This window comes from Felis catus, chromosome B1, assembly GCF_018350175.1.
Source record: "Felis catus isolate Fca126 chromosome B1, F.catus_Fca126_mat1.0, whole genome shotgun sequence".
Taxonomy (NCBI): domain Eukaryota; kingdom Metazoa; phylum Chordata; class Mammalia; order Carnivora; family Felidae; genus Felis; species Felis catus.
This window is the reverse complement of record NC_058371.1, coordinates 110,118,926-110,145,500: the sequence shown is the minus strand read 5'-3', so window position 1 is coordinate 110,145,500 and position 26,575 is coordinate 110,118,926. Positions and strand designations below refer to the sequence as shown.

The window sequence follows — 26,575 nt, the reverse complement described above, 5'->3', positions numbered from 1 at the left end:
AGATCAGCTCTTCTACAAACAGATACGACTGTATCTTTTGTTTCAGCCTCTCTCAAGGGAAGTTTTGCAGTATTACAATATGTACCAAGAATCTACATCTTTGACAGGATTATTCCACTTTTAGGAATTTAAACAATGGACATAATCACAACAAGGACAAAGACAAAAACTTTTCACCATAACCTCCTTGACAATAATGAAAATCAAAGGTACTAGTTGTACAAATGATTAGGAAAAGCTAAAAAGAACTGTGATCTATCAACTATTGTATGAGAATTAGAATGTCTTTGAAACTTTTTAATGATGTGGCAATACTTAGTTGATAATATTTTAAAAGGAGAAGACAGGGTATTATTTCTTAGCTTTGTAAAAACCTGATCTTTACACACGTATACAGCATATAGGTAGAGAAATTCTAGAAGAAAATACATCAAAATATGCACTGTTAAATTTGAGTAATGGAATTGTGGCTGCTGGCTGATTTTTGAAAATTCACTTTCCAAATGTTGTACTGTGAGAACATATATGTTTTTATAATTACCCCCCTACATTGTTTAAGGGAAGGGAGATATAGGAACAAAAAAATTGAGTTAAAGAACATAGGAAGTTGTATGGTTTTAGGCAAATACTCTTATGGGATATATATTTATATATTCTTTTGGTTTTATAACAAATTATTATTTTATTTAATATCCTACTGTTATTTAGCATTTCAGTTCATTTGCAGGAACAGACTTTTTATGGGAACATTTTTACTACTTAATTTTTACTGGGAAAATAAGATTTACTATTAAGCTTTCTTCTAGGTGTAATCAACATTTAAACAGCAGGTGTGATGATTAATTAAGAACAGCTGAGAGAGGTTTCATCCCTCTTGGAAGCAGTCCAGGTTTAAATCCCACTCAGGGAAATATGTCAGTATGAGCTAGTAAAAGTCTGCATGCTGCTTTAAAAACAGAGGAACAAATGTCTTTGAAGCTTACCATGCTGTGGAGCTTGAACAAACTTGTCCTTTGTATGGTAATCGTGATCACTGAGAGATGTTGCTCTAGATCGCCAAATATGGTTTGCAGTCATATTTTGAAATAGTATAGCTGTGTCTTTAAAAGTCACAACTCTTGCGGGGGCGCCTGAGTGGCTCAGTGGGTTGAAGCTCGGAGTCTTGGTTTCCCTTCAGGTCACTATCTCACGGTTGTGGAACCCCATGTCCGACTCTACGCTGGGCATCTAGCCTGCTTGGGATTCTCTCTCTCTGCCCCTCCCCTGCTTGTATGTGCATGCCTTCTCTCTCTCTCTCTCTCTCTCTCTCTCTCTCTCTCTCTCTGTCTCTCTCTCAAAAAAAAAAAAAAGTCACAACTCTTGGGTTAGCAGTGTTAAAGAAAAATCTCAGTATTCCAGAGGTGTGAGTGCCTTATGGTTAAACTTTGGGCCCTGCACTAGCTCAAGAAAGGGAACTGAGCATCAAGAGAGATCAGAACATGATCTTTGGGCCAGGAATAAGGCCGCAGTAACTTTTTCTCCGGAACAGAAAGCAGCAGATACTCCTGGTAAGTCAGTCAACAGTGAACAGTGAAAACTGTAGGGGAGGCTGTTGAGAGATGGTAGTGTTTGGTGGTTATGATTAGGACCTCTGGATTGAGACTGGAGACCGGTCTTTGCTCTGGCATTTATTACCGAAAGTCCGTGGACAAGTGGCTTCACCTCACTAAACCTCAATTTCCTGACTTGGGTGCTTTATCAGGATTAAGTGGGAATATAAATGTGTTTGGCATACTGTACAAGGAACCGTTAATATTACAGTGGAAAGTGTAAGAAATACAAAAAGTACAAAAAACTCCCTTTAAGGAGTTTGCAGTCTGGTTGAGCCGCAGAATGTATGCACACAAAAGCAAACTGTACGTTGAAGAGTCCCACGAGTGGGTGGACAATTTAGAGGAAGCAATTCTGGGTGGTATGTAGAATCTTCACGTGGTGTGTGTCAGTCCATATTCTGTAGGATGATATTTATACATTTTAAGAAAGGAATCACTAAAATTACATTAATATAGATAAATCATGTAAAAATGATGAATTGACTTGCTCACTCACAATGCTTTTTGATAACTGTATTAAAACAAAATACAGTGAAAAAAATGTAGTAAACCCAATAATAACATGTGTAACCAATTCTCTTGCTCGAAATCATAATCAGAGAGAAAGGCTTTAGGTCAGGCTCAATCTTTGTAATAATCACTTTACATAATAAGTGATAAATTGATAGTTACATTTATGAGAAGACATTATCAGAGGAAACTCAGTTACAAAATGCCCTACAATTTTTATATGTGGGAAAAATAAAGCGAATAGAAACGGAGCTTCTCCAGCTATAGAGGACTGTATCCTATAGCGATGCCACAGGATTTAAATGTATGCCCAAGTTCTCGTCATGCTTCACATATGTGTTGGGTTCCCGTTTCAAATGTTGCTAATCAGGAATGGCCCAATGTAAACATCTTTTTTTTAAATTATGTATTTTGAGAGAGAGAGAGAGAGAGAGAGAGAGAGAGAGGGGAGGGGCAGAGAGTTTGAGAGAGAGAGAGAGAGAGGGAGAGAGGGAATCCCAAGTAGGCTCTGTGCTGTCGGTGCAGAGCCTGAAGGGGGGCTCGAATTCACAAAACTGTGAGGTCATGACCTGAGCCAAAACCACAAGTCAGATGATTAACTGACGGAGCCACCCAGGTGCCCCAATGTAAACAACTTTTAAATAAAATTCTCAATACATCTTATTTTCACAAGGTTTGTCCTTGAATTATGGAGGCAAAGGTAGCCTGCCACCTGGTTCTTAGTCAAGGACCAGTAATGAGGTATCTATGGTGTTAATATTTATGAAGAGTTTTGACATTTCAACTAAGTTAATTTTGTTAGATGAACAAGAACTTTTTGGCTGTAGTTAACTACTGCTTTGCAAAACAAGTTCTAATGCTATCTTTCTATATGTCCCAAAGTAACCTAATGCTTGTTTAGAAATATTTTAGTTTCTAAAGTTTAATTTTTGAGCAATTAAAGCTAGAATAACTTCTTTTTATCTTATCTGTTGTCACCTTTGTATAAGCTTTGTGTACGTGCTAATGTTCTTCCCAAGGTTTCATTATCGACATATGCGTCTTTATTGACTAATATATAAATTTTTAGGTATTGAACCAGCCTTGGAAATTCTAAGGATTATGGCATGTTTCCTGCCTTCAAGTAAAATTATAGTTCTGTTCTGAAGATGTGCTATATGACTGTCTGCACACACACACACACACACACACACACACACACACCGCACACACACCCCGGTTTACTTTTATATGTTATACCACAGGTAGATATTTAAATAAGAATGTAGAGGTGGAATTAAATATGCAGGTTTCCTATGACTAAAGTGAGGTATATTTTATAATTCTAAGAGAAAACAGCTTCTCTTCTGTGTATCTTGGTCAGAATGATTGAAACAAGCCAATGATCTTTTTTTTTTTTCAACTTTTTTTTTTGGGACAGAGAGAGACAGAGCATGAACGGGGGAGGGGCAGAGAGAGAGGGAGACACAGAATCAGAAATAGGCTCCAGGCTCTGAGCCATCAGCCCAGAGCCTGACGCGGGGCTCAAACTCACGGACCGCGAGATCGTGACCTGGCTGAAGTTGGACGCTTAACCGACTGCGCCACCCAGGCGCCCCGCCAATGATCTTTTTAAAAGTTTATTTAGAAAGTTAATTAGCCTTCTGGTAACTACTGGGGATATTGAAAGAAATTGCTGTACATTGTTATGCATTCAGAAATACTGAGTTCTCAGGAATTCTCCTCCTCTTTGGATAATTTATACAATATTAAGAGCTTATATTATTACTTTATATAAAGTTTTTTTTTCCCAGAGAAGAATGAAGTTATAGTTTCTTATTTCTAAAAAAAACCAGAACACTAATGGTTCCGTGTAGTTAGTATCAGTAAGATACTAGCTCCTTCTATGTTTAATTTCTTCACTAATGTCATTGTTGTTACTATCTGTTAACCTACTCAATCGGAGAATGTTGAGCTCCAGAGCCCATCTAATCAAGTCCATTGCTAAGGATGGTAGTGTTCTCATGACTTCAACTGAAAGATAATAATCATACAAATGGAGGCCATCCTGACCCATTACTCTTTATTCATTTATCCCTAGGAAGAGTTAGGCATCATGTGGTTTTATTGTGGATATCTGATAGAATTATAAAAGACACTTCAAAGAAACTTAATCTTGGGTAATGAGTTTTAGATAAATTAATATAACAAGTATAAATTTTGCCGATCAATATTTGAAACCAAGTTTTAAAATTCAGGAAATCTGCAGAAGTATTTACTTGATTCAGCAAAATTTTCACTAGTTTAATTCCTATTGACCAGTGCTGATTCATGCCCCTATTTGGTCGAGTTTACCTTGTTGAATTTCTTCCTTTGTTTCATTTCCCCAAGTGTTTATTGATCTACTCTGTGTTGGGCACTGTGCTGGGCAGTGGAGACACAAAGATGAGTAAGTCATGGATTCCCTCTACTGTAGAGGGCCAATCTAGTTAGGGAAAATAGGTAAACAGGTAAACTGTGGGCGCTAGTGAATGATTGAATGCTCAGGGTGTTATGGGATCCCAGAGTACAACTTAAGGAGAGGGTAGGTTAGGAAGGTTTTTGTTTGTTTATTTTTTTTAATGTTTATTTATTACTGAGAGAGGGGCGGGGAGGGGCAGAGAGAGAGAGGGAGAAATAGACTCTGAAGCAGGCCCCGGGCTCTCTCAGTACAGAGCCTGACTGGGGAACCGTCAGATCATGACCTGAGCTGAAGTCAGATGCTTAACCAACTGAGCCACCCGGGTGCCCCAGAAAGGTGTCTAAAGAAGCTATCCCAAACTTCTGGGAAATAGACCCACAGGGTCCATTTAATATAAATTCTTATAGGAGGCAGAAAATTAAAAACAGCTAGTAGGGGATTCTTCATTTTTCATTAAACCTGGCTTAGGCCTGATTTTTCTTTTAAAATGGTCTTGGGCATCTGAACTAAAGCTTAGTTCTATAAGATGAATTAAGCCTGTTTTTGTTTTAGTTTTGTTTAAATTAGCAGTTCCATTACTTTTCAAAATTCTGTTTAGAGTTGATGCCAATGCTCTTATACCAAAAAATCAAGAATTTGTTTTGAAAGCTGCTTCAGAAGACATGCAGATATTCTTTGAAAGTCAGTAATAAGTAGAGGAGTTTTTATTGACCGATTTCCAACAGAGGGATTTTGTAGTATGAGCTGGAATGTTTAGGGGAAAAAAAAGTGGTGCAAGCTACAAATATTTGATTTGTTAATCTTTTTTCCACTGCCATGTGTTATATACTATAATTAATCAAATCATTGCTTTTTAAAGCCAGTTTTCCATTCTGTGTTTTACATTTCAGTATAAAAGTATATAAGCTCTATACCTTGCGTGAATTTAGTAGCTCAAACCATTCTTGACATTTGCAGTTCATAGCACAAGGGTAAATTTAGAAAATTATAGTAGGTCACATCCATTGAGGATAAAGCAATATCTTAATTGTATTCCAGGCTTGTGGGGAAATGTCAGCTGCATGATATCAGTATTCTGAGCCCATGAGAAAGCTCCTGTCCAGAATTCTATTTTAGTCTTAGTCTCACTGATATATATGCTGTGTACATACATATATATTGCAATTTCTATTTTATTAGCACTTCCTGGCATTTCATGCAAAATGTTGATGGGTCAATACTATTCACTTGTAGAGGCAATACAAAAGGGCTTCCCTGTTCCTAGGAGTGTTATGGACAGAGAAATGGTTAACAGTGAAGCAAAATCCAGTATTTCTACAAAAAAAAAAAAAAAACAGACCATCACCCAGAGGTTATTTCTACGGGCTATTTCTTTAGTACATACTCTCTCTTGGACTCTGTTTATTATTTTTTTTATTATTTCTTTATTTTTAAATCATTCATTTATTTAGATTTTATATTTAAATAATTTCTATGCCCAATGTGGAGCTTGAACTCACAACCCACGATCAAGAGTAGCATGTTCTTCTGACTGAGCCAGCCAGGCACCACTCTCCTGGACTATTTAGTCTTGTATTTCCAATACACTACTGTGTAGTGTTAGCACTTTATATTTAATCAGTCTAAAACCAAACTATTGTATTCTCTCCAATTTTAGGGTATTTTGTCCCTAAATTCCTAGATTGATTAGATATGTCACTCATTACCTGCTGAAGCTAGATGCCTCCAAGCTTTCCATCTCTTCCATAAACCCTCTAATTTGATTTCCCCAAGTTTTACAGCTTTTTTTCTCTATATGAGAAATTATGTCTTTTTCACATTGCTGTCTCTGATGACATTGCTCATCAGGACTATTGCAGTAGTATTCCAAATTGTCTCCCAAGGTCCATTCTTTTTCCCCTGTAACTCATCCTCCATATGTTACTAGAATGACTGTTTTAAAACAACATTCTGATCCTGGCCTTTTTTTTTTTTTTTTTTTTGGCCCCCCACGTATAAGGTGACAATCTTTATATGATGGCATACAAGAACATTCATGGTCTGGGACTGCCAGACTTCTAGAATTTTACTTCTTTCTTGTTTTCAGCATGATCTTTGTAATTCACATACACTGAATTACTTAGAGTTTTCTGCATACTATATTCTTTTATGCTACTATGACCTTGCACTTGCTAGTCCTGTGCCTGCTATGTTTCCCACCTGACTTATCTCCAGGAACTTTATCAAATACTATATTGCTATTTCTATCCTATATCTTAATGTGTTTGTGAGCAAACATATTTGCTTGTAGTATTTTTTTTTAAACAAAACAAGCATTTATCTCTTGGACTACTGCTCGAAATTGATCTCCCCAGATCCACTAATGTCCACTTCTAATTTATGGACCATACTGCAGCTTAAATTGCTCTTTTGAAAGTTTTTGAGGGGATAGATCATATTTCTTCTACATTCAATCCCTTGCATCTAACACAGCACCTGGCACATGGTAGGTGTTTCAACAATATTCATCTGACTCCTGACTAAATAATTTATCATTAAGGACTGACTAAATTATTTTAATTATTATCAGAATAACTTGTTGTTTCACTAATTGTTTATACTTTTTTCAAACCAAAGAGATGGTTTTTCTGGTGCGTACACATTTAGGTAGGTACAACTGTAGACCCTCCAGGAATTTTTTGTTTTGAGAAAGAGCATGAGCGGGGCAGGGGCGAGAGAGGAGAGAGAGGGAGACACAGAATCTGAAGCAGGCTTCAGGCTCTGAGCTGTCAGCACAGAGCCCAACACGGGGCTTGAACTCAAGAACCGCGAGATCACGACCTGAGCCAGAGTCGGACGCTTAACCAACTGAGCCACCTAGGCGCCCCTCCAGTAATTTAATCAACATCCTTTAGTGAGTATGAGAAGTGATTCTCTTCTTCCTTTTTTGTATTTTTTATTTTTTTTAATGTTTATATTTATTTTTGACAGAGAGAGAGACAGCACGAGCAGGGAAGGGGCAGAGAGAAATGGAGACACAGAATCTGAGGCAGGCTCCAGGCTCTTAGCTGTCAGCACAGAGCCTAATGTGGGGATTGAACTTGAGAATGGTGAGATCATGACCTGAGCTGAAGTTAAGACACTTAACCGACTGAGCCACCCAGGTGCCCCAAAGTGATTTGCTTCTTAAACAGTATACATCTTAAAAATTATTTATTTTTTCCATTTTTTAATGTTTCATATTTTTATTTAAATTCTAGTTGCTAACATATAGTGTGATATTAGTTTCAGTAGTAGAACTTAGTGATTCATCACTTATATACAAAACTCAGTGCTCATCACAGCAAATGCCCTTCTTAATACCCATCACCTATATAGCCCATTCCCCCCACCTCCCCTCCAGCAATCCTCAAGTTTGTTCTCTTCAGTTGAGTCTCTTTTATGATTTGCCTCCCTCTCTCTCTTTTTTTCTTTCCCTATGTATGAATATCCTTAAATTCCACACAAGTGAAATCATATAGTATTTGTATTTTTCTGACTGATTTTGCTTGGCATATACACACTAGCTCCATCTATGTCATTGTAAATGGAAAGATTTCATTCCTTTTGATGGCTGAGTAATATTCCATATATATATATATATATATATATATATATATATATATATATGGAGAGAGATAGTTATATATACATGTACATATCTGTATCTATATATCTATATCTATATCTATATAGATATATATAGATATAGATATATATCATCTTTATCCATTCATCAGTGGATGGACATTTGGGCTTTTTCTATAATTTTACTATTGTTGATAATATTGCTATAAACATCAGTTTGCACGTATTCCTTTGAATCGGTATTTTTGTATTCTTTGAGGTTTTTTTAAACATTTATTTATTTTTGAGAGAGAGACAGAGCATGAACAGAGGAAGGCAGAGAGAGAGGGAGACACAGAATCTGAAGTAGGCTCCAGGCTCCAAGCTGTCAGCACAGAGCACAATGTGGTGCTCGAACTCATGAACTGAGAGATCATGACCTGAACCAAAGTTGGATACTTAACTGACTGAGCCACCCAGGCGCCCCCTTTGAGGTTTTTTTAAATTTAACTTTTAAAAGTTTGTTAACATTCTCCTCTGTAGCACTGAACCAGCATCATAGGGGCCAGGAAATGGATGTAAAAATGATTTTATGTATTACATTTAGCATTATGCTGACTTGTTAGAATTGGAATTTTGCCTTCTAAAGCTCATTGTTTGCACTCAGTGTCCATGTAGATCATTGCAAACATGCAAAAGAGGCTGAAAGCAGTGCATGCCCCTCTGGGACCCACATACTTTAGAGAATGGGGCAAATAAACAACTTCTTAAAAATTATGTGCACATCAGAAGGGTGGGCTCTTGCCATCTTACAGATGACAGTGAACTTAGTAGTAATGAAAAGGGCTAAAGACACACAAATTATTTCTAATAAACAACATAATTATCATGCTGAAATTCATGACATCCAGTAATGAGAAAGATTTTACAAAAAAAAAAAAAAAAGAAAGAAAGAAACCCTAAGGGTGGCGCAACCAGAATTCTTGGGTCTATTATTCCTAGAAAATAAATATATTGTCTTGAGACAAGTAATTATATTAGAAAGTAATGACTTCAAATTCCTGTGTTATTCTGAAGTAGATATTAATATTGTGGGACATATGTACTGAAAAAAATGAAAATAAAAAATCTCAATTGGGTAACTGATGCACTTTTAGTTTTTTTTTTTTTTTTTTAAACACTATAAATGAGTTCAGAATTGCATTTAAACAAGCTGAGTCAGGTTGTCACAGTGTGTGGTTGTTAAGCTGTAATTAAGTGATCTCCCTAGAAAATCCATGTGACCGACACTTACAGATGTACTCCAGGCTGTTGTAAACACAAAGCCCTTCTGTATTTCTACATGCTTCTTAACAGGGCTACACGAAAGTCAACAGTGTCAGGATATATATCATGATAGAAAAACATATGCAAGTTCTTTTAAGATAGAGGTTATATTATAAAATAAGCCATTTGTGAAGCTTTCATTGCAAGATTGTACTTTTTTTTTTTCAATCCTGAATAAGTCCATGCTAAGGAAGCAGTTTACTTTTTAGTATGTGCCAGCCATGGGGGTGCAGTCCGCTCCTCATCTGTGTTGCCTCACGAAGCTGCTTCTGTTTGAGTGATGTCTCCTTCAGAGCATATGGTCTGAAGATGAAGAATAATCAGACAAATAGGGATAAAAATGCGGTGCCTACCCTCAAAGGGGCAGTAGAAAATTAACACTGTAGGATGCCTGGATAATAAAAATTGATGAAAGATATTTTCACTTGGTTGGGTCTGTTTTTTCATCTCCAGTTTTAAGAGCCTTCAAGGGAGACTAAAACCTAATTCAGGTCCAATAATTCTGATCCTTAAGTATAGCAGTGGGATGAACTCTAACACATCTTCTCTCCTTAAAGGTTCTGTAAAATTTGAACACGCTCATTAGTTAGGGACTGAAAAGAGTTTTGGTGTAGAGAAGATTCCTTAAAGAGGTCAATATTGTTACCAACTTATATCAAGAGCTTTCTTTTTTTCTCCTCACCTCAATGTTATTACAGTTGGTTATTATTCATTTATAAATCTGACTCTTTTTATGGCCAGTGACGATCCAAAAGGAAATTCCTTTGGGAATTTGTGAACACTACATAAAAACTCGATAAGCTCTTCCGTGTTTGGCCCATGTTCATTTGGGCCGTGTTGAGCTTAATGTTGGCAGAACACTTTTATAGAGATGTCCAGAGAGTGGGAAATTAGAAGAGAGATTTGGTCTGGGATACGAGTTATTTAATTTTTTTTCATTATTTTATACACAATTAATACCATTTGGGGATCCCTGAGCAATAATAGAGAACTATTTAGGATTCAGCCATGTATGGATATAGTATGTATTACTAAACTTCTATGGTGGATCTCTAAGTTTTCATTATTTTTATTGTTGGCATGTTAAATGCAGACTTCCATGTTACCTTAGCTATTGAAAATATTAAGGGATATTATGGAGAAACTATAATACTCAGTATAGGATTTATGGACCATGTTGCTTGCCTTTGTGTCCTCAGCATCTTGAACATAAAAACCTAGGCAGGACTTTTCCAATAGACCAGGTCAAGCAATAGCGTATTAACTCTTGTTCAATAGTTTAATAGCTAAAGCAATCATCAAGGTTCTTACCTGACTGAAACAGTAATGTCTTAACTCTGTTCACGTAACTGACACTTCCCAAAGAATGTATTATCCCTTGAAAAAATCTGAAGCATTCAATGTCAGTACTTTTCAATTTGTTTTTAAGATGAATCTCAAGTTATTTAATCTGACATCAGAACTATAGCTACAGCAAAATGTTTTCCCTATTATTCTGATTTTCTTGTGGAGATTTGTAAATGTGAAAGGAGCCACAAATATTTCCATCTACAAACTTACCATTTTCTCATTGAAATTCAGAAAAAATTGAAATGTTGTATTCAGTGATGGAACTTCTGAGTTCTGTAGGTGTTTCAGAGTCACAGACAGAACATACACCAGAATATAAGTAATCAAAGCCTGTGGATTTTCTGCCTTATGAGAAGTTGCTTAAATTCACCATATCGTTCAATGGGCAAGTGAGAACTATAAGCAGTTAAGAATGTTTCCACCTGTCTTTGTAAAAGTTCCCATTTTAGTGAAAGTTTTGATGTGTTTCATTACAATAAGCATCTTAATTATGAGCCTGGATATAGAAACATTTTCTAAAGCCAAACTAATGTCAGCAAAACACTCACTTTTCAAGTCAGACTTCTACTGTATCATAAAATACTAACTGGAGAATTCATATTCCTCTGCTCAATAATTCTTTTAAAAATAGATGCATATAAAAACTTACAGAAATTTCAAAATCATGTAGGGAATTTGAAGTATAAAATAGTTATCAACGGTACATCACAAATGTTTTTTCTAGCTTAGAGTTACTGTTTCTACTAGTTTAGGATTTTTGTGTTCTTGTGGTAGTAATTTCAATTCATTAAGGAATGATATCATCATATTATTAATATTTTGGTTCAGTTTTTAGAAAGTGTCACAGAAAAGTAAGTGTACAGAAATTTTTTAAGGTATAAATTTTTTAAGGTATAAAAGGTGAGATCCTTGAACCAGATCTTGTCTTCTTAGATTTGTAGTAAGCATTTTGAAGAGCAGAGGAGTACTATTTGTATGATATGTACAAAGGACCAGAAAAGTAGAATAGCCTTAACTAATGCTAAAGGAAGAGTATAATCAATGCATGATGAGAGAGAATCATAAGGTTTTTATAATTGCGAAGTCTCTGTAAATATCAGAACCACTAATAAAGAGCTGCTCTAAAATTTGACTTAGGAAACCTTTGGAGTTAAAGAACAAAACTGTGGGTTGTTAGTACTCTGCATTGCTTTTTCGACTGTGTAATACCTTCAATATATTTTCATTAAAAACCTTGCATAATACGAACAGTCTGAATTAGAAAAATTGTCTCCACTGTGAGAAAAAAGATACTGCTTTTGAATACTAATTTTTTTAATCTAGTTAGTCTTAAGTGCTTTTGTTACCATTGTGGAAGTTAAAAACAACATGCTTCTCTCTCAGTGTCACCATCTTTTTAAAGTAAATATTTCATTTAATTATAACATACATAAAAAATGTATAAATTATGGTGTTCATCTTGATATTTGTCACAAAGCTTACACACCCAGTTAACAACACCCAGAGCTGAAAAGTAGAATTAGGACATTACCAGCAACTAGATGCATTTTTTCTGCCTCCTTCTAGAACCTACTATTCGGACTCCTAACAATATAGATTAGTTTTTTCTGGTTTTTGAACTTTAATAAATGGAATCATAAAGATGTTCTTTTTTAAGTCTGACTTACCTTGCTTGGCATTGTTTTTGTGAGATCTGTTGATCTGTTATCTGTGGATAATGTCTATATTCATTCCTATTCCTGTATAATATTGCAGCTTTACTCTCCTTTAAACTGTAAGAATTGTACAAGGGGTTTATGAATATTCACATAGTATTGTAAAACAATCTTAATGTTCTGAAAGGGATGGAATTGGTATGTTATATGTTATAGTTGGGTGTTTTTTTTAGTTCTTATTTTTTATGGGTGATAATCTTGGGGAAAACATCAATGAGTGAAATAATTTACCTGGTGTGCTAGTGAAAGTCAACATCAAAATGCAATACTAAGGGAAAAAATCCCTTATCTTTATATAAAAATGTAATTTCAAACAACCACATGTTTAACTAGAAATTATCAGGTAGGATTGTGTGGTGTAAAGTGTTTTACCTGTCCTATGTGTGTTCTAACTGCAGAAGGACCACTTGTGGAATTATTTCTAAAAAAATTCTAGTACATCTAGTGTGCGGTTCTCAATTGCCCCTGATTTTTGGCTTATAACAAGATAGTGATAACAATTTGAGTTACTAAAAGACCTAATACTTAAACAATCCAGCAATCCTTATACAAAAGTATGGCTATTTAAGTAAAAACATTACTATATCACAAAGGGGTGCTTTGTCAAATTTTTGTAGCTGGAAACAGACCGTACACATCCCATTCTGGGTTCCTTTTTGTCCTTTTGCACCCGCACACATCAGAGTATTTTCAAACACTCTGGTCTTCTGGCAACAGCCTTTATATTCAAAGAAGATCATGAAGATGCATCTATACTTAGCTTTGCTCACTGTGTCCTCAGTGTGCCTGTCATAAGGCTAAGCACCTTCAAATCATCTTATTTAATCCCCCCAGAAACTACAAAGTACATTTATTTTTTTAATAAGGAAACTGAGATACACAAAGATGTGAGATCATACAACTCGTGATTTGCTAGACACGGATTTACCTTATCCGGCATTCCTAGGAAAAGACCTAAGGAATGGTAGAAATGTCCTCCATTTCATGATATTCATATTAAGATTCCTCCTAAGTTATTTTAATAAATTTCATTTATTTTGCATTGCTATAAAAATGTGGATCTCAGCTAGACTGATAAACCACCCTGCTTTTATAAAGGAATAACTGCGTCCTAAGAAAATAAGCAAATTATTAAAATTCCACAGGGAACATGTGCTTTCCTTCAGGTTAATCAGCAAATATTTGTGGAGGCTAATAAAGGCTGCTGGCCGACTCACACTATTCAACCCATGCTTCTCAAACTTGAATAATGTAGTCTACTCTTTCAAAGTATAAAAACAAGTTCATGACTTCCAGTGTTATATTTATTATAGTGTTAATTTTTTTTAAGTTTCTTTATTTACGTAGAAAGAGAGAGAGATAGAGAGAGTGAGTGGGGGAGGGACAGAGAGAGAGGGAGAGAGAATCCCAAGCAGGCTCCACACCATCAGCACACAGAGCCCGATGCGGGACTTGAACTCACCAACTTTGAGATCATGACCTGAACTGAAATCAAGAGTCAGGTGCTTAACTGACTTAGCCACCCAGGCTCAGTTTTGTAAAAACAAAACTACACAAAGCTCCTTAAATCATAACCCACTGCTAAAAAGAAAGTTTACAAAGTAAGCATAAACAAAACTACAAAACAAGCATTATTCAAATGCTTGACTCCAATTGAGTAGAATGTATAGCACTGACTAAAACTAACAGATACAGGGTTTAAGAGTAAAAAGATTTAACCCCAGATTTCTATAATTTAATAGGCTTCTGAATTTGACTTGCATGAAAATAACGAAGAATTGTTTTTGTAAGCATGTTGTACAAGCCATTATTAACACGTTTAAGGTTTTGTTTTTCACTTCACAGTAATAAAACTTAAAGCTATCAGAAAAATTTGCTAATGTCAATTTTAACGGCATGCCATTTGATAATCGTTTAAAGCTCTCCGTATTTACTGAGAGAGGAAATTAATATTTCCACGGAGGTTTGTACGTACATAATCCAGTAAACGCGAAAATTGGGCACTGAAAAACGTTTCTCCGTGGACTTTCTGTTACACTCACTGCCAATGGTTGATGCAAGTTGAACCATGCAAAGATAGCATCTGAGCCGTACGTTTATTTGCAACTTTAATGTGGCTGCTAACTGCTGTTTTTTTTTTTTTTTGGTTTATCATGTGTACCATCCTGCCATGTACAGTGATCAGATTCTCTGATCATTCTCTGCACCACAGCAAAACTTTCTGCATATCATGCATCTATATGGCATATCTACTTCACTTGTTACGCAGTGAACTATAAACACAAAGGCATATACCAAAATTGCATGGTTGTACTTGTTAAAGGGTAGCTATCTAGATGACCTGGAACATGCTTATATTTTTTCTTGTTAGGTTATTGTTGAAATGTAAGCACAGAATTAAAAAAAAAAATCTTGTAACAAACTCATGGACGCCTGTGAATATGCCCCTAGACTATGGGGAAGCACTATCTTTAGGATATAATGTGGCTCTGTGAATGCACATTCCTCTTTGCCTTTCAAGTCCACCCTGCTGGGTGCTAAGAAAGTATTCTGTTTTTCTAACGTTCAGATACAAAAAATGTACAGAACTGTGTCAAGAGGAATTTAAAAGGAAATTTTTCTTTCTTGGCTTGAGATGCCACACCAGGGTTGCAAAGGGGGCAAGTTTTAATGACATCCATCTGTTTCAGATTCCAATAAGTGGGACTCAGCATTTGAATTCCTTGTCCGGAATCAGACTTTATAGGCCTAAGTACAATTGGTTTTAGGATTTGAGAGTCCTAGGACATAAAGCAGCAGAGCAGAAAGAGGTTAGGTTTACATTTGTTAGAGACTTTCCCCCAAGGCATTGCTATTACCTCACTTTCTCTTTATTGAGCTGTTATGTGTGAAATCAATCTATTTTGAGAGCATACTTCCCCCCTACTTACACTTAACTTTGAAATAATTACTTTTGTCATAACTCCGAGGGAAACACGATATCATAAAAGCTGCCGCATCTCTCACCGTGAGTCCCTGAATCCTCTATCATCTCGGTGTTGACTGAAGGTAACCAGACCGACTACTGTTTATCTTAAGCTCTTGTGTCCAGAGCTTTAATCACAGATTGACCTCATTGTAGCACAAGGAATGCCTGTGTCTACGTGGAAGCGGGAAAAGAATATGGATTTCCATGCAGGTCTATACTTTGTACCTAAAATGAGGTCAATATTACATAAAACTTGAACTCTCATTTTAATTTTCTCCTTGAAACCCATCTTCTGGATCTGTTTTCTAATTACACTTTCGTTTGTTTGCATTTGCAAAATGCATTTATGATGCATTTTCTCCCTAAGTTTTTCTAGCGGGTTCTAAAAGAATCCAGCTTACCATAACTCACTGTTGAAGAGGTCCCTCTCAGGGTGGCTCAGATGTTACATTTCCGTTGGGTCTAGACCCACCAGAACACTGGGAATGCATTTTGCTAAAATTCCACAGATTGACTGTAAGTCTTTGACTCGCATCTACTTTTTAAAAGTTTGCTTCAGGAAAGAGAAAAACGGTTATGAAAAACAGTCATGTAGGGGTGCCTGGGTGGCTCAGTTGGTTAAGTGTCCAGCTCCTGATTTTGACTCAGGTCATGATCTCACGGTTCCTGAGATGGAGCCCTGCATGAGGTTCCATGTGCTGACAGCACAGAGCCTGCTTGGGATTCTCTCTCTTCCTCTCTCTGCCCCTCCCCAGCTCACATGTGCACTCTCTCTCTCAAAATAAATAAACCTAAAAAAAAAAAAAAAAGTTGTGTAATAGCTAAAGCAATCCTCTGTGTCATGCCCAGTCCCTAAAGAAGTTCTAAGAGGGTCTATTGGGTTTTCCTCAGTGACACCTGTAGCTCCCTTCAGATCAACATCTTTGCTTTAAGCTTCCGCAGCTATGTCTGCAGGTGTTTCTTCATCCCTTCAGGATCAGGTGTTCCCTCTGGCTCTACTTATTCTAGGCATTCTTTTTTTTACCGGAATGACAGAGCACCCTGATCTTAGCTCCTGAGTTTAATCCTATTAGGCAGGTAGGCAGAGATAGTCCACTGGCTTTTTAATATAATGTGTGCTTCACCCCCTTTTCTCCTCATTCCCCAAAGATTATGTTTCTAAGTAGTTTTTCACAAGCCAACTCTTTTTTTTTTTTTTTTTTTAGCTTTCATCCACTCCACGGATTTAGTTTATTTCATTTTATAATGAGCACCAGCAAATGCACCTCTCAAACCAAGAACTCGAATATCACCATTAACAACACATCTTACGTACCCCCCTCCCATTACATCCCCACCCTCCCTGACTTCCCTCAGAAATAGCCACTAGCTGAATTATACAGTTAGCATCTTCTTGCTTTTTTTCCCTTACCTTATCACATTTATGATACTTTTGCTTGCCTTTAAACTTTATTTGTTTATATTTTCTCTCTCTCTTTTTTTAATTTACATCTCAGTTAGTTAGCATATGTTGCAACAATGATTTCAGGAGTAGATTCCTTAATGCCTCTTACCCATTTAGCCCATCCCCCCTCCCACAACCCCCTCCAGTAACCCTCTGTTCTCCATATTTAAGAGTCTCTTATGTTTTTGTTCCCCTCCCTGGTTTTATATGATTTATACTTCCCTTCCCTTATGTTCATCTGTTTTGTATCTTAAAGTCCTCATATGAGTGAAGTCACATGATATTTGTCTTTCTCTGACTAACTTCGCTTAGTATACTACCCTCTTGTTCCACCCACGTAGTTGCAAATGGCAAGATTTCATTCTTTTTGATTGCTGAGTAATATTCCATTATGTATATATATACCACATCCTCTTTATCCACTCATCCATCGATGGATGTTTGCGCTCTTTCCATACTTTGGCTATTGTTGATAGTGTTGCTATAAACATGGGGGTGCATGTGCCACTTTGAAACAGCATACCTTTATCCCTTGGATAAATACCTAGTCGTGCAATTGCTGGGTCGTAGGGTAGTTCTATTTTTAATTTCTTGAGGAACCTCTATACTGTTTTCCAGAGTGGCTGCACCAGCTTGTATTGCCACCAACAATGCAAAAGAGATCCTCTTTCTCCGCATCCTCGCCAACATCTGTTGTTGCCTGAGTTATTAATGTGAGCCATTCTGACAGGTGTGAGGTGGTATCTCATTGTGGTTTTGATTTGTATTTCCCTGATGATGAACGATGTGGAGCATTTTTCCATGTGTCGGTTGGCTATCTGGATGTCTTCTTTGGAGAAATGTCTATTCATGTCTTTTGCCCATTTCTTCACTGGATTATTTGTTTTTTGGGTGTTGAGTTTGATAAGTTCTTTATAGATTTTGGATACTAACCCTTTATCTGGTATGTCGTTTGCAAATATCTTCTCCCATTCCATTGGTTGCCTTTTAGTTTTGCTGATTGTTTCCTTCGCTGTGCAGAAGCTTTTTATTTTGATGCGGTCCCAATAGTTCATCTTTGCCTTTGTGTCCCTTCCTTGCCTCTGGAGACATATTGAGTAAGAAGTTGCTGTGGCCAAGATCAAAGAGATTTTTGCATGCTTTCTCCCCGAGGATTTTGATGGCTTCTTATCTTACATTGAGGTCTTTCATCCATTTTGAGTTTATTTTTGCGTATGGTGTATGAAAGTGGTCAAGGTTTATTTTTCTGTATGTCACTGACCAGTTTTCCCAGCACCACTTGCTGAAGAGACTGTCTTTTATTCCATTAGATATTCTTTCCGGCTTTGTCAAAGATTAGTTGGCCATACGTTTGTGGGTCCATTTCTGGGTTCTCTATTCTGTTCTCTGAGTGTCTGTTTTTGTGCCAGTACCATACTGTCTTAATGATTACAGATTTGTAATAAAACTTGAAGTCCAGGATTGTGATGCCTCCTGCTTTGGTTTTCTTTTTCAAGATTGCTTTGGCTATTCGGGTCTTTTCTGGTTCCACACAAATTTTAGAATTGTTTGTTCTAACTCTGTGAAGAATGCTGGTGTTATTTTGGTAAGGATTGCATTAAATATGTAGATTGCTTTGAGTAGTATTGACATTTTAACAATATTTGTTCTTCCTATCCAGGAGCATGGAATATTTTTCCATTTTTTTGTGTGTGTCTCCTTCAATTTCTTTCATAAGCTTTCTTTTGTTTTCAGTGTACAGATTTTTCACCTCTTTGGTTAGATTCATTCCTAGGTATTTTATGGGTTTTGGTGCAATTGTAAATGGGATCGATTACTTGATTTCTCTTTCTGTTGCTTCATTGTTGGTGTATAGGAATGCAACCGATATCTCTACATTGATTTTATATCCTGCAACTTTGCTGAATTCATGAATCAGTTCTGGCAGTTTTTTTGGTGGGATCTTTTGGGTTTTCCATATAGAGTATCATGTCATTTGCAAAGAGCACAAGCCAGCTCTTACTTTTTCTAGGTGTATAGATGGCTGATAGATGTGGGGACAGGGATGTCAGCCAAAAATTCTCTCTCCAGCTGAGGCACTCTATTTAGGAAGTGCCATGATTTGCAGAGCAAATATGTAGACCAAGGGCGTAACAGTTTTCTCACAACTGAAACCAATCTATAGCTCATAGGTTAGGTATCTGTAGTAACATCTGCTTTGATGCTTTGGAGGGGTGAGATAGAGTAGCAGTTAAGACTAGCTCTGGACTGATAAACATAAGTTAAATCTTGGATCTTCCACTAAATAATTGTGTGACCTTGGAGACCTTCTAAACCTCACCTATTAAATGAGCATAACAATAGCTTCTTTCTCATAGTGTTATTGTGAGTATTAAGGATATAATACATATGACTGGCTCCCTTAGCTCTGTGCCTGACCCACAGTAACGAGTGAATGTTCACTATAATTATTTAGCCTCATGTACAAGATAACGGTAGTTACTAGGCATAATCTCTAATATAATATAGAATATATAGTGCATAGACTTACTTTTTAAAAAACTATATATGGAAAATAATGTCATACTTTCTGTGACCTAATAGTGTTTCATTTTAGTTTTTTTATAGTAACTAATGTTTCCTGTGAGATATTGACATAACATAATGCATAGTATGATCTTTCACTTTTAAGTGCTGTGGCAAGAAACCTGAGATGGAAAATCTTCCTGGAGATTAGAATTTGCCGCAAACCACAAAATAATTTCATCAAATAGGCAGTTTAAAATGAGTCACAACTCAGTCACTGTGGCATTGCAGATACACTTAGGGCACCCTGCCATGGGCATAGCTTTCAGGAGAGGCAAAGAGCGAGGCACTGCAGATCACAGCCATGCAGGGAGGGAAGGACAGTCAGGTGTTAACCAAGTGATAGACTTCTAAAGAGTGAGAGCATGAATTCCAGATGTATAGATTTCGGTCATACCTTTCAACTCTTTGTAAATTATCTATCTGATTTATAACTATATAAATCATTGTGGTATTTGGGTTAAAAGTGAGGTAATTTAGTCTTGGGTTTTCCATCTTCCCATGTGTAAATCATTTGAATGGTATGCAAATAATTCCCTATTTGAGACTCCCAGAAAAAATACCTCCATTTCTATCTCTGTACATCATCACCAGCCATAATGAGTAGGTCTGCAAGAGTGTGCCAAGAGCCCCTGCCAAGCACATTCTTCAAGGGAGAGAGGCAGTGTAGCCTACTGGGGACAGTGCTGGATTACAAGCTGTCACAATGGTGTCTCACTTCCTAGTAGGTCAGTGGCATCCCTTTTCATGTTACCACATTCTCTTTAGTCAGATGCTATACCACAAGAAGAATTATAAAGTTACACAAGTGTCTTGGAACCTAACAAAGTTTATCATCGTTATTGGGCTAAGATTTGAAAGTCAGGCTTTGCCAGTAAGCCAGAGAGTCAGGTGACTATGGCTTCATCTCTGGAGTGGCTCTTTTCTGGACTTTCTGTGGGGAAAATTCAGCTGTTTCTTCCATGATCAGATTTTGAAAGGTGCTGGGGGAAGACGAGGACTTAAAAAGCAACCTCCATTAAGAGTGCTCATTTTTATCAAGGGGTTTTAGTTTGGTATTATGTCAGCTGGGTTAAATTGAATCTTGTTTTCCCAAAATCACTGGGATCACAAAATTTGCATTGGCCCAGTCCACACCTGCCAACTAGTGCTATCCTCTTTCCTCAAAGCATCCTCGGAGCTTTCTGTTTTTCTCTTGTAATGAGGACAGATGAATACCAAGCGACCCATGCTCAGCATTCTCCCTGAGACTTTTCTGAAAACCAAACAGTAAAGGAAAAGAAAGAAGAAACCCAGTGTCTTTAATTTCTTTTACTATTTTGATTCCTTTTTGGCTTGACATTAGGCTTACTGTAAGGTCGCAAGCATCTCAAAGCTAAAGTGAATGGGTAACAGTGGATTTGGGGGTAGTGTAAATTCATCTTCAAATGTGGCCAAAGATTTAAAATAAAGCAGTAACAAGTATTTTTATTTTAGTAGTTCTTCTACACTCTGTAACATAGCAGAACACATTGAATTTAAACAACTCTCTAGAAATACTACGAAGTTGCTACCTTATCCTGTGAATTATTGTTCAGTGTTTTAAACTCAGTATTGAGGTATTTTGTAACTACAGCTTTTTTACCTGCAGTGTAAACTTTCTTTGTCTTTCTGTCTTTGATATGTTTTTATCAGTAATAACCTAAAAGTCTTTTCTTTTTCTCACAGTCTGACAGCAATGCAAGCTTCCTCCGTGCTGCCAGAGCAGGTAACCTGGACAAAGTAGTGGAATATCTGAAGGGGGGCATAGACATCAATACCTGCAATCAGGTAAGAGCATGACTCTGTACACAGCGAAGAAACACTCATTATCTATAGATATATTCCAAGAGCCCAAGGTTAATTTTTGTCTTTATTGAATTTACTAAAATATCAGTGATTCAGACTTATGAAAATCCATTTTCATCCTCTTACCAATTTTTGAAGCCTCAGACATTTGTGTCTAGACCTAATTTTGCAGCAAAGCAGATAGATCAAAAATAACAATTGAATGTCAGTTTTTGTCTATGAAATGGCTGGGCCTTGGTCAATAGCTGGAGTATTGACCAAGAATGATGTTTCACTTCTCATTATCATCAACTAGTTATCCAGACTGGCTTCTTTTCTTCTCTGCCATATGCATTTTACTCATAGGTAACTGAGTGTTAAAATTTGAGATAGAGAAATAAGAGAATAAAATAAAAATGATCCCCCCCTCCTTCCCTAATTATTTTTAAAATATGGATTACAATGAGAAAAGCTTGAAACTGTTGGCTTAAGTATGAAGTGTTTGGATTGTCCATTCATTTACATCCATTCAGTAATGACTCCAGACAGTATTGTACATTTTGGATATTATTCGGCCCCATGGATATTGAGATTTTTGTGCTATTTTTGGAAAAGATTTTTGTACCATGAATACAGTGTCTAGTATACTTCAGTGTTCACTACAGTGTGCTAAATGGTGGTGGTGCATGTGTGTGTGTGTGTGTGTGTGTGTGTTTAACAGAGCTGACTGGGAAGTGAGTAATCCTGGCTAATTTTAAGTGAACAGAAGGAAAATCTCATTGTTGGATTCTACCTTATCTATAGAATGCCCCTTTATATCCTGGTATATATTGAGCCCAGTTATGCTCAACCCATGGTTTCCTGAAATTAGTAAATCTTTCAAACACAACTTTTCAAAAAGTAGACATATTATCTCAAACTTACTCTCCTCTCAAACTTCTACCTGCTGATTTCCTCATCAATGTGTCAATTCCAACAGTTCTCCTATCATCTCCCCCTCTACCCACCAACCTAGCTCCAGTATGGCACTCCTTTCTTAGTCCATCTTCTACATCCATATTTGCATTAACTGAATCACCTCAGTTGCCATAATACCCTCCTTAATTAGGTTCTGTCCTCATCCTGTCCACTCTGGTCAATTTCTACACTATGCCTTGAGTTATTTTTATAAAGTAAAAATATAATTATGTCATTTCCCCCAACAAACTTCCAGTGGCTCCCAATGCTTCGATTAGTGAAGTGGTTGTACCAAAATCACTTGGAGGATTTTGCAAAGATTGCAGGATTTCCCTTGCTCCTCGCCAGCAAGGGAGAGGCGACTCTATGCTGAAAGTCACCAGCATAGAAAGCATTGTCACTGTTGGCAATATTTTTTATCCTTTAGAGGAATGCATTTCTTGGCATTAAAAAATGGTGACAGCCACTTGCTATTGGGAAAAGCAATATGCTGTTTCCCCAATATCTCTAGTATTCTTTTGAATATGACAAGAATTGAAGGACCCTGAATGTTCTTTATCTGGGCCATTTCTTAGGGTGTGCTTACAGTGAGCAACCTTAGGTACCATCTCCCTCTTGACAAAAAGCAGGCTTATGTTTTCTTCTTATTTTAAGTTTATTTACTTATTTTTGAGAGAGAGCACAAGCGTGCAAGGGGGGAGGGACAGAGAAAGAGAGGGAGAGATAGAATATGAAGCAGGCTTCAGGCTCTGAGCTATCAGCACAGAGCCTGACGTGGGGCTTAAGCCCATGAACCATGAGATCATGACCTGACCCGAAGTTCGACCCTTAACCGACTGAGCCACCCAGGTGCCTCAATGTGTTTTCTTATTATAAAAGCTGCGTCCTTCTTTAACATAACCCAGTGTGCACAGGCATCTATCATTGGCCCTGTGTGTCACTTCTGAGGGATTGGGAAGGGGAATAGGGAACTGACACAAGCAGCATGGTGACACTCAGCAAGGGCTTTTGCTGTGAATCATAAAGTCATTCGTCTCTGATCTAGGAAACTCTTATCTTCTGCCAGCATCATGAAAGAGTAGAGTTTGACTTTTTAGCTTGTATGTGAGATAAAATTCCAGACCTTACATACTGACACTGACCTATGGAATAAGGCCAAATCCCTTTATCCCAATATATAAGATCTTCATATTCTGCATCTACATTCCTTTCTTTATCCATCTTATTTTCCATTAAGAATTGTTTTGATATGTTTCTCGTGTTCTTTTGAACAAATAATTTGAACTTTAAGTATGTTAGTTACTCTAAAAGAAAAAGAACATCTAAATTCCCATATGGATACATGAACTTCTTCCAAAAATGCCTATGAGACTAAATATAAAATATTTTTATAATTTTAACATATTGCCTTAGATATTTTAAAGTATATGAAATACATTCCCAAATTTTAATATTGATCCATTAAATTTCTAAATGTGCAACATGCTAGAGAATGGGCAATGAAACTATCAGTTCATTTAGGTAAAATTATCATCAATAATGCCAAAAAAGGAACCCAAGGAAAATGAAGTTGACTGCGGTCAAAGCAAATGCACTTAACCCAAAATAGTAACAAATATATTAATTGTATGAAGGATCTTAAGGGTTTTTTTAGGGTTCTTTGTTTTTTTTTTTAGAAAAATAATCTCTCAGCAGTACTCAGTTTTTTTCTCCTCCTTAGACCAACCTAACTTTTTGAGTTACCTCAAAAACTTTTTAGTGCCTAAATTACTTTTCTTACAGTGGCCAACTGTCCAGTAACATGTTGCTATACAAGGGAAGAACATTTATTTTTGTGAACACGTAGCACAGTATCATGAAACCACACAAAACTTAGAGCCCAGAGACTACAATTTAAGTTCCCTAAGTTCCCGCTCCACTTTTGTCAGTCATTTCAATTCAGAAAGTGACACTTTTCTAATCTCTAAAACAAGATAATAATAATACATTCAATCTTTTATCACTGGGTTGCAGGGTAAATTAAATTAAAGTATTAAATAGGAAAGGAATTTTTAAGTTGTACATGTTCTAGTTGCAATTAGTATATATAATTCACCAAGAATCAGAAAAATTAAAATTCAACTGCATACAACATATGAGATTGAGTCTCCTCAATCACCTGAATTTACTAGGTAAAAAGTAAGTATTGTTGTCTGGTGTTGGTCTTTATTATTACTATGCAAGGATGTACATTAAATAGAGATTAGAGAAATAAAGTGACTAATGTTAACTATTTAGCCACTGTGTATCAGGCTTTCCGCTGGGGTCTTTACATGTGATGCTTTATCAACCAGCAGAGACAAATGTTATGAGGTAGGTAGGTATTTGCTGGAACTTACAAATGCAGAAACTGAGCCTACAAGTGGTTAAGTGATGTTCCCAGGGTCACACAGATCTGTCTGTCTCCGGTGTACAAGTGTTTTCTACTGCAGGACATTTTCCTGAGATGTTGGGATCTGTCCTTCAGGATGTACAATGTGGCTTCCTTTATCTTGAAGCTCAAATCTTCAAGATGTACCATTGTTAGTGTAAAAAGAGCTTTATTCATCCTTAACATAATAGTAGATACAGGGACTTTTAAATCAAAGCGCACCACTACCAGGATTACACTAAAACTCAAAATTCAGAGCTGAATATAATTTCTGAACACCTAGGAGGACAACTCTTCAGCCAAAATACAGCTGTATCTAACGAATATGTAAAAGCTCAAAGTTACTATGGCATATGAAAGAAGAGAAGAAAAAGTGTCCATTATTTTGCTTGTAAGCCAGGGTTTCTGGGGAGCATCATGGCATGTGACACAGAAACCAGAACTTTCTGTACCCTGCTATATTTCTCAATGAAAGGCAATCTGGGCTGTACCAGCTTTCTAAAAATATCGCGTGTGTTGGCGTTCTAAGATTCCTTAAGCTGAAATTTGGATGAAAATTTTTTTCTTTATAAAATTTGTCTCATGACTACCAGGAGAATTTTGAAATTTAATCCAAAAATACAATTTGGCTTTTAATCACTTAAAGGATATGAGAAAAAAATTCATAATTTTGGCACAAAACAATTTTCTTAAAAAACAAAGACAACTTCAAGTCTTCATTTTTCTTTTCCAAATGGTTAAAAAATCTGTTAACTTCTGTTTTCTATAAAAGATAAAACTAGTAATTTATTTATTTTATTATCTCATGTACACTCAGAAAAGAGAATAAATCTTAGCATTTGCTCCAGATCTGAAACTCATATATATGTAATGCTTTTATTTATTTAGTAATTAGTCACATTCTAATAATGTTATCAACAAGGTTAATGTCCAAACATTAAAAATAGACACTATAACCTTTTCATAAAAATATTTATGGCCGGGCACCTGGGTGGCTCACTCCGTTAAGCATCCGATTCTTGATTTCAGCTCAGGTCCTGATTTCATGGTTTGTGAGTTCCAGCCCCCCACTGGGTTCTGTGCTGACTGTGAGGAACCTGCTTGGGATTCTTTCTCTCTGCCCCTTGCCTGCTTGTGCTCATACTCACTCTCTCACTCTCAAAAATAAATAAATAGGACCTTAGAAAAAATGTAGCCAATTACAAGTCAATAAAAGGCTCAGAAGATTCAGGTACTTTCACCAGGCATAAAATTTATTGGTTTCACTGCAGTGACTTCAAAATAAAGGTTATCACTTATCATTTATTGAATGTAATCCTGGAGATGACCCTGAAAGTTAATAGTCTTTAATATATTCTAATTTTTGGTCTTGACCTTTTTTACTACTGAGGTATAAAGGTGCAAAATTACCAGTTAGATCTTATGCTTCCTTTATCAAAGACAGAAGGCAAGGTTAAAGGAACATTTTCAAAAGAATTTTAATGTTCCTAAAATACCAAGCCTTTACCAACAAGAAGGTACACCAAACAATGACTTTATCGTATGCTCACGTAGTTATGACTCAGACCACAATGCATTTTTGGAAGTCATTTTAAGAATGTAGGTGCTGGAATCCAAATTCTCATTTTATCCACTTACCAGCTATGTGACCCTGGACACCAAGTGTTTCTAAGACACCATTTTCTCAGCTGTAAAATAGTGATTGTAACAACACTGGAGCCATAGCATAGTTGTGATAATTAAATGCGATGTTTGCAAAATGCTTAGCAGAATACACATTCAATAAATATTAGCAAATGATAATCCTTATTATAATAATACAGTCTTTTTATATTGATTCTCAGCCTAAACTTTAGCAAAAGCGGTGCTGGTTCTCATAGGTAGGGCAGATCATAAAAGGTATTCTC

General features: G+C 36.5%; 1 protein-coding gene across 50 annotated transcripts in view; it reads left to right on the top strand.

Moving 5' to 3' along the window:
* The window catches only part of ANK2 (ankyrin 2), a 671,298-nt gene that overhangs the window by 439,017 nt on the left and 205,706 nt on the right, over positions 1-26,575 (top strand). For all 50 annotated transcript variants that reach the window (XM_045055950.1, XM_045055954.1, XM_045055948.1 and 47 more), the window contains one exon: positions 21,203-21,304. In XM_045055950.1, coding sequence (XP_044911885.1) covers positions 21,203-21,304 — 102 coding nt within the window. The remainder of the gene's footprint in view (positions 1-21,202; positions 21,305-26,575) is intronic.